The sequence below is a fragment of the Leucopleurus acutus genome (assembly GCF_964270905.1).
Source record: "Leucopleurus acutus genome assembly, chromosome: 3".
Taxonomy (NCBI): domain Eukaryota; kingdom Metazoa; phylum Chordata; class Mammalia; order Artiodactyla; family Delphinidae; genus Leucopleurus; species Leucopleurus acutus.
This window is the reverse complement of record NC_139145.1, coordinates 15,112,418-15,126,467: the sequence shown is the minus strand read 5'-3', so window position 1 is coordinate 15,126,467 and position 14,050 is coordinate 15,112,418. Positions and strand designations below refer to the sequence as shown.

The window sequence follows — 14,050 nt, the reverse complement described above, 5'->3', positions numbered from 1 at the left end:
TGGCATGCCTGTAGCAAATCCTTCAGTCCTTCAATATGTGTTCCTCAGCACAAACTGCAAGTCTCAGAGACAAGGGTAAGCAAAAGACAAATGACCCAGCTCTCAAGGGAACCTTAAGATGCATCAGGAGAACTCATAAAAGTATAAACTAATACCTGGGAGAAAGGACACTCACCAGTGCTGCAAGAATATAACAGGGCTTTGAACTAGCCTGTGGGGTTGGAGTTTGGCCCTGGGGAGTCTCTGAGTTAATAACTGAAGGGTGACTACAGGCTGAGCATAGGAAGGGGACTCTATCAAGCAGAACAGTCAGAGGGCACAGGGTACACAAGATGAACTGCTGCTGGAGGGAGCAGCTTTGCCCCAGGACATGAGGCAGCCAAGCAGGCTGGTATGTGTTCAAGGTGAGGATGAGTGGCAGTGGATAAGGTCCCAGTGGGAGGCAGGGACAGATGACTCAGGTCCTTGCAGCTCCTGTGTGGTTTGTGGGTCCTCATTCTAAGGCCCAGGGCTTGGCCTGGAGCTTTGGTGGAGGGCAGGGCCTAAAGGGTTTTGAAGTTGTCTACCTAAAGGTTAGGTGGATAATTAAAACAGACAGATTCTTTGAGAACAAGAAGAGACAGTTATGAGCACAACATCAAAGATGTGAATTTAGAAAAGAAAGGAAAAGGGCAAAAGTCTCAACAATAGAAAAGCAGACCCTGGTCCCAGGCTGAAGACTGTGCCACTTGCTAGATAAGGGGCTTTAGACAAGTTTCTCTACCAAACTTCCTTTAAAATATTAGGACATTGTTAGTGCCACTCCTACAGGGCTGTTCAGAGGATTGAATAAGCTAATAGATGTCACACATTTGATACAGGTTCCGGCATGTAGTATTTATATTTAATTAAAGAAAAAGAGAAGAAATAGCAAAATAAATGGATAATTAGAATGTAAGCAGGAGATTTTTTTTTCTATTTTCTTCAATATTATATCCCTAGTAACTTGAAGAGTAACTGACACATAAGACACCCAATGAATACTGGTTGAATAAATGAGTGTGGGAATGAATGAACAGAATCAGTACAGTTTATCCTAGAAGCTAATGGAGGATAAAATTTCACTGACTATGTCAAATGTGAGATCCATATTTTTCTACATTTTACATATATGATTTTGACTTATATTGCTGTGACTCTCTAAGATGCTAGAACACATTTCTATGTTATTTGGAGACATAATAAAGCATCATATTGCTCAAATGTATAGAGGAATTAATAACTCAGCTCACCTGAATGCAGATTTCCGAGTGCCTAAAAGGCTAAGGGAAGGTCACTGACCTTGGATGTGGGGGTCAAAGTGGTTTTCAGGAGGGTGAGATGGACTGGGTGAGCTGACATCAGATGGCACTTCTTCCCTGACTGGTTCTAGGGTCACTGAATTTAAGCTTGGCTTTGTCTCTAGCACTGGGAGGTTAGGAATGACCTCTGTACCACTGTTCTTAAAAAACCAAATATTCCTTACAGCGCATTTGTGCAGGTAAGTAGTGGACTGGATTATAAGTAGATGTCACTGTATTTACAAATGCCTTCCTGAGCACTTTCTTGTTTAATAGGATTGGTCTAAATTAAATTTGTGTTTTCTCATGATCATTCTTCTGGGGTGAATAAAACACATCTTAACCACATTTTGGTGCACCCACTCCTGGATCCTTACCCTGACTCCTTTCTCTGATTCATTTGCAGAGTGCATAGTTCTAAATCTTTTAGTTAATATCCTCACCCCTTGCCATCATCCTTCTCTAATACTCCACTTCACATGTGTTCTGCCTTCTCTGACACAGGATTCTCCTCCTCTGACCATTCCTCCCTGCTCACCTTTCCTAACTACTTTGACATGGTGGCTTTGGGCTCCTGAACCATCTCTCCAGGACATCCTTATTTTCTTTCCTAGCCTGAGTCTTTTTCAGCAAGGTTCTCAGATCTCTTGGCCACACCTTTGCCTCAGCTTCGGGAATTTATAATCTCCTAGCCCCAAGCTCAGCCCACTCTGTAATGAAAACAACAAAAAAACAGCCAGCACAAACCTCAAAAGCAACTGACACAGCACTTTCCTTCCTGCTTGTGGTTTTTAAAAAGATCTCTATTGGTTATTTTTTTTTCTCAGTTTTTCCTCTTTTTTTATTGTTTTTTAATTGAAGTATGGTTGATTTACAGTGCTGTGTTAGTTTCTGGTGTACAGCAAAGTGATTCAGTTACACATACATATGTGTGTCTATATATGTATAAGTATATACATATGTATTCTTTTTTATATTATTTTCCATTATGATTTATTACAGGATATTGAATATAGCTCCCTGTGCTATACAGTAAGACATTGTTTATCTATTTTATATATAGTAGTTTGTATCTGCCAACCCCAAACTCCTAATTTTTTCCATCTTTCCCCTTGGATAACCATAAGTTTATCTATGTCTGTGAGTCTATCTCTGTTTTGTAAGTAAGTTCATTTGTATCATACTTTAGATTCTATGTATAAGTGATATCACATGGTATTTGTTTTTCTCTGTCTGACTTACTTAACCTGATAATTTCTAGGTCCATCCATGTTGCTGTAAATGGCATTATTTCATTCTTTTTTATGGCTGAGTAGTATTTCATTATCTGTTGGTTTTCATTTCAGCAGTTGTATCCTGCATTTTTATTGTTCCTTTCCCCCTGAGTCTATATTGATAATTCACTGAGCTTAAGGTTGTCTAATGTCCTCTGTAGGCACAGCTTCAGCTTTCACTGGCTATGTAAGGGGTACTTCTATGGAGGGGATTCAGAGAAAGTTTGGGGCAGAGAAGGCTCCTTGTGACAGTGAGTGATAACTGAAGGTCTCTAAGACACTGATCAGTGCAGTGGGAATAATGCTGGCCCTTGGCCTTTTTCCCATGCATATGAGCTCCAATCAGCACATGTACATGTTAATAAAAGTAGATTTATTCAGTAATGTTATATTCAAAATGAATTTACGTTAAGAATTTTTTAAGTGATTTGATGGGTTCAAGGTTCTTATTCAAATTTTACTCCAAAGTACCTTCACTCTGAGCCTGCATAGAGTAAGGGGCCACTATAGCTTCTGGAATAAATTAATACATGCAAGGTCCTGTGTGAGATTTATAACACTCTCTGAAGGAGGTGTTGTAAACCACATCCATATATTAAATGTGAGAAATTCAAGATGTGAGCAAATGCAGGGTTGTAGAAATGAGCCCTGTCTTACCTCTAGTTCTAGGTCTTGTGTTTGATGATGCTTCTGGTGTGCTCAGCAGGCCCTATAAGGACTCTCATATTCTTTCTGCAGACATGTAGGAATTACAAGATCTGGATTTAGGATCAGATATAAAAACCCTACCCAAAGAGTGGACTATCATGCAGTCCATAAATGGTATTTAATTATTTTTCCAAAATTCAACAGCACAAGAAAAGACCTATGATGCAAATTAGCTGTAAAATTATCTGAAAAAACAGGCCAAGATACAGGCTAAAAATTTACCTGCACATATGCCAAGCTATAGGCTATAAGTAGTAATGCAGTTATACTACCCCACGTGTGGGACACACACAAAAAAGTTTGGAAGGTAAGATATGAGACATTTAATTCTGGGAGACAGTACAATAGACATTTAAAAAGATATATTTTTGTCTGTATTTTCTTCTCCAAGTTTCCTAAGAAATATATATACATGAATCATATTATTTTGAAATCATATTATTATGAATATATTTTTAATTATATTAATTAAATCAAACATCAATATATAAGGAATTATGTCAGCCTACCTCATCTGGCTATAGTGTTTGATTCACTGGTGAATCCCAATGCAGGGATGAGCCCCAAGCACATAGTAGGTGCTAAATGCATATTTGCTGACTAAATGGATCATCAAAAACTATCCAAAATAAATGCAATTTTAATTTTTTTAAATTTGTTCAATCGTTTAATATTTTATTTTAAATTAAAAGAGACAAATTTCATTTAACTAGAAATATTAATAAATTTGGTCTTTAGTTAGACAGACTTCCATACACTTGAATTTTTTTTTTAATTCTGCTATATTATGGATGGGTTAAGAACTTTTTCTTTTCCAATTCATCTCCTAATTCTCAAATTGCATTTTTGTGTTAGATCGACAGATTAACACTCAGAATGAGCTTGGGTACAGATTGCTTTAATTGAATGAATGAATGAATTTGCAGTCATGAGTTTTTAAAATTTAGTCTCACCTGTAATTAAAGCTTGGAGAGGGCTTCCCTGGTGGCGCAGTGGTTGAGAGTCCGCCTGCCAATGCAGGGGACACGGGTTCGTGCCCCGGTCCGGGAAGATCCCACATGCCGCGGAGCGGCTAGGCCCGTGAGCCATGGCCGCTGAGCCTGAGCATCCGGAGCCTGTGCTCCGCAACGGGAGAGGCCACAACAGTGAGAGGCCTGCGTACTGCAAAAAAAAAAAAAAAAAATTAAAAAAAAAAAAAAAAAGCTTGGAGAAATGCCATTCAACAAAAAACAGCTGTCATACATTCAGTCCTCAGGGTAGCCACTCACACTAATTACATGCTTGCTAGATTTAAAAAAGACACTTTTTAAATTGATTTAATTTTTAGTTAAATATCATTGGGACTGATCTTAAGCTAAATTTTAAAATTATACTTCCAAAAGAATGTAAGAATTGCATCTATCCCGAGTGTTACCGACATCTAAGCCTCAGTGGGAAGAGTTGAATCTCAGAAGGTTGGTTCCATGGTTTACTAATTTGATTGGCAAATTACAGAAGAATGTCTGGGGAACAGGATTCTCGGAAGAGCCAAGTCCTCAAGAACACATAGTTATTGAAAGGAGAAGTCTGCTTTCGCAGCATCCAACGCCAGCAAAAGATGGCAAATTCCTGCTCTCAAGAAAAAAAGCACAGTCCGTATTTGGGTTACAAGAGAGCAAGGCAGATCCTGGATCCATGATTTAGGGCTCTTCATGCTGGGGAGACTGACAGGTAGGGGAGGTTCATGTGGACAGGCTCGAAGTTTCTCAGAAGGAAATCCAAATGGTGTGTGTTTTAGTGTTGATGACACAAATTTTGTTATTTTGGTTGTTGTGGCAAGGCAATTTTAGCCTTTGCTGATGCTCTATCTACTTGGAAACAAATTAAATTATCTTGCCTAAATTATTTAGCATATAAAACTGTAATAGCTAAAAAGTAACCAAAAAAGAAATCTTGAGATGCCAAAGCTCATTTAGTTGACTCTAGGAAAGACTGCATATAAGGACAATAACATTCTAGATTATATTTATTTTCACATAATTTCATATGTATATAATTTGCATAATAAAGCTACAGCATTAGATCTGAGGTTACACTGGTTATTCTAGTACTGAAGTAAACTCAGCACAGCATTTTAGGAATCAGCATTTTTTTTTAGCTCAATGTAATTAAGGTAATTCTACCACTTGGAAATAATTAGTAAATAATCAGTATTTCATTAGGTGAGTTTCTTATTTCTGAAAGTATTTAAGCAAAGAATGGTGATTAGTAGAGTTTGGTTTCCTTGTGCACTTGAATGTGCATTATAGGAGAGATTTTAGATGACTAGGAAACTGGGCCAAATGCCTGATAAACTTAGTCTCATGATACAATGTTGTTTTGCTTTCCCTGTGGGCTCCCAAACAAGGTCCTTATTGTTCTCCATGTTTAATTATTTTTTTAATCTATTCATTGTTTATTTTAAATTGAGTCCCATGGTAATATACATACCAAAAAATGAGAGAAGGCAGGCAACAAAGGATCATTTTCCAAAATGGCTTTGTGACTTTACTAAGAGAATTTGTGAGCATTGCTGTCTCAGGAAATCTTCCATCATATCTCTCTTTCTGAACAAATCAATCAATCAAGAAAACAATCAATCAGAATCCCTCCCACAATGCAATTCAAGTGCTCAAGGAAACTGAACTTTTCTTAAATACTTTCTGTAATGAGGAACTCACCAGCTATTGAAATAATTTAAACACTGATTATTTCCAAATGCTAGAATTACCTTAATTACTTTGAGCTTAAAGGATCAATCAATCTTTTTTATTAAATAATAATATTCTAGTATCCTTTAGTTGTTCATTCAATGGCTTCAAGTCAGAACTTTTGGAATATTCTGTCTTTGAACCAAGATACACACAAAAAATTTATCTTGAATTGATGTCACAGGCTCCCAGAATGATGGTAGAGTAGTCAGGGAAGGCATCATGGAGAAGGTGGTATCTGAGAAGAATGGAAGAACATGATATATTAACCATTTAGAAATGTGCAGGGACAATATCCCAGGAAACTGGGATGTGTTGAATAGAAAAGGAGGCAAGACCTGTGTAGTTTGAACAATACTAAGGAAGACAGAGTGTCTGGAGCAGAATGAGCAAGGAGGAACATAGAGAAAGAGATTGGAGAGGCAGTGCATAGAGAGAATAAGTAGGGCCTGGTAAACTGTGAAGGCTTTGGCAATATTTCCCTTTCTAAAGCTTTAAGAAATTTCATACCATACAGTTCAGTATATATTTATACGACAAATCCTTTAATGTGTTCCTGGTAACAAATGCATAGATTTTGTTAAAATACCATTTTTACTCTCCCTGAATTTTTCATTGTCAAATGAAGATAAGATTCCTAGTGATCTTACCCAAGTACAAGAGGAGAAAACAGAACATAGCAAAAATAGAGGACTAAAATAAAAACAATGAATTAGCAGAACAGTGGATTTGTGACATATGAAGAAGCTGATTGGCCACTTATTTACTTATCAGGAAGATTTCACAGTACATTTATATTCCCTGTGTAAGCTGGGTGTTGCACTGGGCTTTAAGCAGAGGAATGGCATGCTCTGTTCTAAAAGTTTCACTCTGGCTGCTTTACTGAGTATTTACTGAAGAAGGGCAGATGGATGTGTAGGGGCTGCAAGGAGACTATTGAACAATCCAGGTGAGAGGAGTTGGAACTTTTTTTTTTCCCAGGGAGGATGCAATGTTGTTGTTAAATGGTGATCAGCTTCTGGATATATTTTCAGGTGGAGCCAGGCAGTTTGGGTAAGAAATCAGATACTGGGTGTGAGAGAAACAAGAATCAAATTCCAGGTTTCTGGCCTGAGCAAGTGGGAGGATGGAAGGACCCAATGAGATGGGAGGAGACTTGCTAAGGGGAGGCTGGTGGGTGAGGCAGGAATGCAGGATAGTTTGTGTTGTTTCAGATGCTGATTAAATGTGTCAGTATGCATTTCAAATAGGGCAGTTGTTTACATGAGTTTTATATTCAAGTTTGATTCACACTTTAGGGTGTTGAAAGCCAAGTGATGGCATTTAAAGTCAAAAGGCTGCATGAAACCATGAAGGAAGTGAGGTAGATTGAGAGGTATTCAGCCCCGAGGTCATACATATGCAGGTTGGAGGATGTAGAGCTGCTAGAAGAAGAAATGGATAAAATGTGAAAAGACAAGCCTGCAGTTGAACTCAAAGAGCATGTAGTCATGCACGTTGATCAACAAGAGTAGATCCAGGAAGAGGGAGGAATCAACTGTGCAATGCTGACAACAAATCAGGATGATTAGGAATGAGGATGGATGATTGAAAGGCAATGGTCCAACAGAGTGATTTTGGTGTAGTGGAGAGGGAAAACATAATTCAGTGGATTCAAGTGGGAATACAGGCAACTAGGAGACACAACACTTTCAAGAAGGGAAGGAGTAAAAATGAGCAGAAAAATGCAGGAGAACAGAATAACAGTAAGACTTTTTTTTCTCTGTTCTGTCATTTTAAAAGGGAGAGAACCAGCCTGTTGACATGCTGAGGAAATGATCCAACAGAGAGGGGGCCATTATTTATTCAGGGGCATAGGAGGGTGCAGTACCTGAAATACCTTCAACTATGTGAGAGGGTATAACACCAGAAGCATATGTGGAGGGATTTCCCTTAACCTGGACAAACAGATGCACAGGAACTAATGGTAGGTAGTTGGGGATATTAGTAGCCTGAGGGTCTGGATATTCCCATTGGAGGATTTCAGTTTTGTTTTTCTGGATTTGTTGTTGTTGTTTAATAGTACAATAGGTATATTGCTGAGGGTATAGATACACAGCAAGGAAGTGTTGGAAGTTTGAAATGAGAAGAACATTATGAAATAATCATTGAGAAGAATGGAAAGTGATTAGACGAAGGAAAGGTAGAATGGTTGCTCCAAGCAATGAGGACACACTGGAATTTACTGGTTGTGAATTTTAAAATGGCTACATTGTTGTCTGTCACCTCCTTTACTGGATGGAAGTTCATGTACGGCAGATGGATGTTGACTAACCGGAACTGGGTTTGACAATGAATTAAATGAAAGCAAAGGAAAGATTTATTGTTGAATGTATACAGGAAGGAGTGATTACAATGGCTGAGCATGGTATCTGGGCAAGAAAGTACAACAATGGAGGTACAGGTTATCTCAGCACAAGGCTTCACTCACACGCACATGCAAACACATGCATGTGAAGAGCAGGTTATCCTTAAATATTTTTTGAGGGGAGAATGAATAAACTTTCCCAAGATATTTTAGGATTTATGCTGCATCTGACTTCTTTTTCAAAGATGCCAATTATGAGAAAAGGAAGGTATTTGCTTCCTTATGTGCTTGACTTTTTTTTAAACTTTGTTGTTATTGTTGGTTTCTAAGTTTGCTTTCAATCAGAGTCCTTTTTGGCCTCTATCTTTCGACCTGAGACCACTTGTAGAGGTCAGAGAATCCAACAAATGGAACTGGCTGAAGTTCTTTCCAAAACCTAATATCCATATTCAGCTTCTGATATCAAAATGTATTTTTTTTTTTTTTTTTGCGGTACGCGGGCCTCTCACTGTTGTGGCCTCTCCCGTTCCGGAACACAGGCTCCGGACGCACAGGCTCAGCGGCCATGGCTCACGGGCCCAGCCGCTCCAGGGCACGTGGGATCCTCCCAGACTGGGGCACGAATCCGTGTCCCCTGCATCGGCAGGCGGACTCTCAACCACTGTGCCACCAGGGAAGCCCAAAATGTATTTTTTAAAAGCAAATTGAAATTATACATTTGCTCCTCTAAAATGCAGTACATAAAGATCTGAACTAATTTAAAAAAATTAGTCTCTGAAGTTCCAAACATCATTAGTTATATTTTTATGCCTTATGTACAGTGATTTTCCAGAATGTTTTTCTCCTCTACAGGCAATGGAGTCCCAAAATGTGTCCATTGTTACTGAGTTTCAGCTGCTAGGATTCCAGAATGTTCTTGAATGGTGGACGTTGCTCTTTGCCATTTTCTTGTTCATCTACTTCCTCACAGTCACAGGGAATATTGTCATTATTATAGTGGTGAGCCAGGACCAGCGACTGCACTGACCTATGTACACATTCCTCAAACACCTCTCCTTTCTGGAGATCTGGTATACATCCACAATTGTGCCCCTTCTCCTAGCCAACCTGCTCTCCCAGGGCCAAGCCATCTCCTTCCCTGACTGTATAGCACAGCTCTACTTCTTTGCGTTCTTCGGGGCTACCAAGTGTTTCTTCTGGCCATGATGGCCTGTGGCTGGTATCTGGCCATCTGTAGCCCACTGCACTACTCTTTCCTGATGAGTCCTGAGGTCTGCACCAAGTTGGTGGCAATCTCCTGGTTGACAGGGATCAGCACAGGATTCCTGCCCTCCTTGATGATTTCCAAGTTAGATTTTTGTGGGCCCAACCAGATCAATCATTTCTTCTGTGACCTCCCTCCCCTCATGCAGCCCTCATGTTCCAATGTTTATATCACTGAGATGGTCATCTTTACCCTGTCAACTGCTGTGCTGTGCATTTGCTTTTTTCTTACACTTGTGTCCTATGTTTTTATTGTGTCCTCCATATTGAGAATTCCTTCAGCCTCTGGCCGAGTGAAGACCTTTGCCACATGTGGCTCCCATTTGGCTGTTGTCACTATCTACTGTAGAACCACGGTCTCCATGTATGTTTGCCCCAATCCCCACCTGTCACCAGAAATCAACAAGATTATTTCTGTCTTCTATACTGTGGTCACCCCACTGCTGAACCCTGTTATCTACAGCTTGAGAAACAAAGACTTCAAAGACACTGTTAGAAAAGTCGTGAGAAGGACTTGTGGCATCTATGGAGTAAGAGCAAAGGCAGGTTTCTTTATTGGATAAAGAAAATCAACACACAGAATACAGAGTGGATTAAGTTCAGGGATAAGTGGGGGGCAGGTTCAGAGCCTTCAAACCTAAATGCCATCACTGGCATTACTTTAAATTCCACAAGCCATAATAAAACAGCTTCTTTATGGACCCTTGCCAACAACTGCTCAGAAGATAAATTGCCTCTATCAAAAAGTTTTGGAGACAACTTTGTCCTGGACACTTTCATCTTCTGATGGGAATCTGACTTTATAATTCCAGGGCATGATGTTTACATACACAATATTTTCAGATTCTATGAAAGGATTACTGTTGAGTTCATAAAGCCTATGTACAGAAAATTATACATCTTTTAAGTACTGTTAGGAGACTTGTCTTGTAGACTCAATTCCTGGTGCTCTCAGTGCTTGTTAAATATCTGTGGAATGAATGAATGAAAAAAAGAAAAGATAGGGCTTCCCTGGTGGCGCAGTGGTGAGTGTCTGCCTGCCGATGCAGGGGACGCGGGTTTGTGCCCTGGTCCGGGAAGATCCCACATGCCGCAGAGCGGCTGGGCCCATGAGCCATGGCCACTGAGCCTGTGCGTCCGGAGCCTGTGCTCCGCACGGGAGAGGCCACCACAGTGAGAGGCCCGCATACAGCAAAAAAAAAAAAAAAAAAAAAAAGAAAGAAAAGGTAAGTGAAATATGTGTTGACCAGAATTATCTTTTAGTGACAGGAAAAAACAAAGAAGGATTTTTGAAGTGCCAAAGATTTAGTATAGTCACTTGGAGGGTTTTGTTTGTTTGTTTGTTTTGTAAATTCTAAGAAAGAAAAGAAAGAAGGAAGGGGGAGAGGGAGAGAAGATAGGTGGAGGGGAAGTAACTGGTGTAAGGAGAAAGAGAGGGAAAAAGACAAAAGAAAGAAGGGAAGGAAGAAAGGAAGGAAGGAAGGAAGGGAGGAAGAGAGAAGGGAAGGGAAGAAGAGGGAAGAGAAGGGAAAAAACTGAAGGGAAAGAAAAGCCCAAAGTATTATATGTTCTTGTGAGCTCTAGGAGTCAAAGTCTCTATATTAAAAGGCTTAAAACACTTTTATATTTTAAGTCAATCAATATTTAGAAGACCTCTACTAATCCTGCCCACTATTCTATTCACTAATTCCAGAAATATTTTCAGTGCCTTGATATATGCCAATCTCCTTGCTGCAGTCTGGGTTACTCAGGAAATGGCCAGGGAAGACTTTGCCTTAAGGGAGCCTATAGTCTTGAGGGAGAGAGAAATATGTAATGAGTCATCAAAGGAATAATTTATTTCTTTATATTTGTGATGATTGCTATGAAATAAAGTGTAAGCTTATACATTAATATAGAACAATAAGGTCTAAATCATCATTTAGCATTCATTTAGCATCATTTAGCATTTAGCATCAATAGCAAAGCATTCTATGTTTATGTAGCACTTTAACCTACAGTTCCAGGATGAGAAGGATAAGAATGGAAATAGTGGTCCATGAAGAGAACATGGCATAAATGGCAGAAGCAACCAGGGGAACCTGGGGATGGAGGAACTAGATGAGTCTGGAGAGAAAGGCAGGAGCTAGTCCATGTAGGTCATTCAAAGCCCTGTAGGGTTTTTGGATTTTACACCAAAAAAAAAAAATCATTGATTATCAAAGGGTATCCATTTGGAAAGACATGATATATATATATATACACATATATATACATATATATATATATATATATTTTTTTTTTTTTTTTTTGCGGTACGCGGGCCTCTCACTGTTGTGGCCTCTCCCGTTGCGGAGCACAGGCTCCGGACGCACAGGCTCAGCGGCCATGGCTCATGGGCCCAGCCGCTCCGCGGCATGTGGGATCTTCCCGGACCGGGGCACGAACTGGTGTCCCCTGCATCGGCAGGAGGACTCCCAACCACTGCGCCACCAGGGAGGCCCCCACATGATATATTTTGCATTTGCAAATCCCACTACTGTTTAGAGAAAAGACTGAAAGAGAACAAGAGATTCTGGAGCCATTGCAGTAGCCCACACAGAAGAGTTTGGTTTGATTTAGATTTGATAATGTAACCTATCATAGAAATGCCTCACAATGATGAGTTCAGGAGTGGAAAATCTAGGATCATTTATTCCTGTGAAGTGGCACCAGTCTGTAGTCTCTTCACAAACTTGTGATATGCTCCACATCTACCCCTGAGCTTCAGGGGTAAGTGCAGTTTGACTCTTTAGTGCATATAATTTCATCTCACCACCTGTCCTTGGTTCTTCTTACCTTCCTTCTCCCAGTGCTCAAGTTCACACTTCCTCCTGGAACTTGACTTGTGAGGACTGTTGTTAGTCCTCATCAGATCCATCTGGTTCAAATACTGGGTAGAAGGAAAGCAATGTACTGGAATCTGAGATAGGACAGGAAATGGGTGATATAGGCTGGAAAGTATCATTGATCTGGACCTTTGGACAGAGTATCCAAAAACAATCAAATATCTTATCTTGCAAATCTTTGTCTCTGATTATATTGATTGTGCCTTACATTTAATAAGACTTAAGTTATCTTACCAAAAGATCCTTTCTAATTTTAAACATGATGGGTGCCTGGCTCTGCATATGGGGAAAAAAGATTACTGACCCACATATGAGGATGCTGAATGGACATTTGGATGTATGGATCTGGAGCTCAGAGGAGTAACCTGACTGAGAGGTAAAAATTAGGAATTTTTTAAAACATATAGATCACATTCAAAAATATGGAAATGAATAAGATTTCCAAGAGAAAGAGTGTAAACCAAAAAAAAAAAAAAAAAAGTGAAAGAGCATGGAGGATTTTCAAAATATAACTCCATAACTTTTAAGTAGAGGAGAGGAACCTGAAAAGGGACTAAGAAGGAATAACCACAGAGGTGGAAGGGTTATTGTGAAGTGGTTGTATAGACTCTTCTAAGGGAAGAGAATGTTCTGGAAGGAAGAGGCATTGAGCATGGAAGGTGAGGATTAATATGTTTTTCTCAAAGTTCTCAACACAGAGGGTACTGTTGTTCCTGGGAAAGGCAGCATCTTTGGACTGGGGAGAGTGCACATCAGACTGATAACAGTGGGGGAGGGACTGGCTTGTAAGGAAATGCAAGCATTTGTGTATATGCAAAAAATTACCCTGAGAAATGCAATTGTGAAAGAATGAGATAAATATACCTATATTGGAGGGGTTGTTGTATTTTTGTAAGATGTAAGATTTTAGCATCTGATTAAGTTTTGAATACTTGTAACAAGGGTCCACTAGTGAGCAAAAATTTGAGGAATAAATATAGAGACTAATTACTGAAGGCTTGAGGTTGAAAAGTAAGGGATCTGGGGGCAAATGTGAAGATATCCGCATTCAATAGGGAAAACATTTTATTTAGTGTGAGAGGCAGAAGGGAGAGAATAATTTTAATCTGACGAGGGTTCAAAGAAATAGAGTTAGGAGTTGGACAAATTCCCATCCAAGGACTTATATGGCTTGTGTTTCTGAGACAAGGTCAGCAGCTCTTATTTGTCACAAAGAATGTAGGTTAAGGTTTGAAGAAAGTGGTAAGGCATTCCAGACTCATTTTTTAAAATGGGATTGATAGCTGGCTGAAGACAGGTGGATTTGAGAGCAAAGTTGAGTTCCTAGTTGAAGTAGGATATCACCAGTTTAATGTGATACTGAGCTACCTGTCTGTGTATTCTGCTTTAAGACCACTCAGTTGTTTTAGCTCAGTCCTATTCGGTGAAGGACAAGGTTCACCTTGAATTCAGGCTCAGCTCTATGGATACAGCTGAAGATAAAGGCAAGGAAACAATGGACTTTAGAGTCTCAGATTGTCAACAAGGGAAATAAATACATGGG

General features: G+C 39.5%; 1 protein-coding gene across 1 annotated transcript; it reads left to right on the top strand.

Annotated features, from left to right (window-relative positions):
• Window positions 1-9,232: 9,232 nt before the first annotated feature.
• Window positions 9,233-10,203, top strand: LOC309960000 (olfactory receptor 11L1-like; the record flags this gene model as incomplete). Its single annotated transcript, XM_082836541.1, is given in 3 exon segments — window positions 9,233-9,400; window positions 9,404-9,569; window positions 9,572-10,203. Coding segments are annotated over 3 exon segments (966 nt in total).
• Window positions 10,204-14,050: the final 3,847 nt, after the last annotated feature.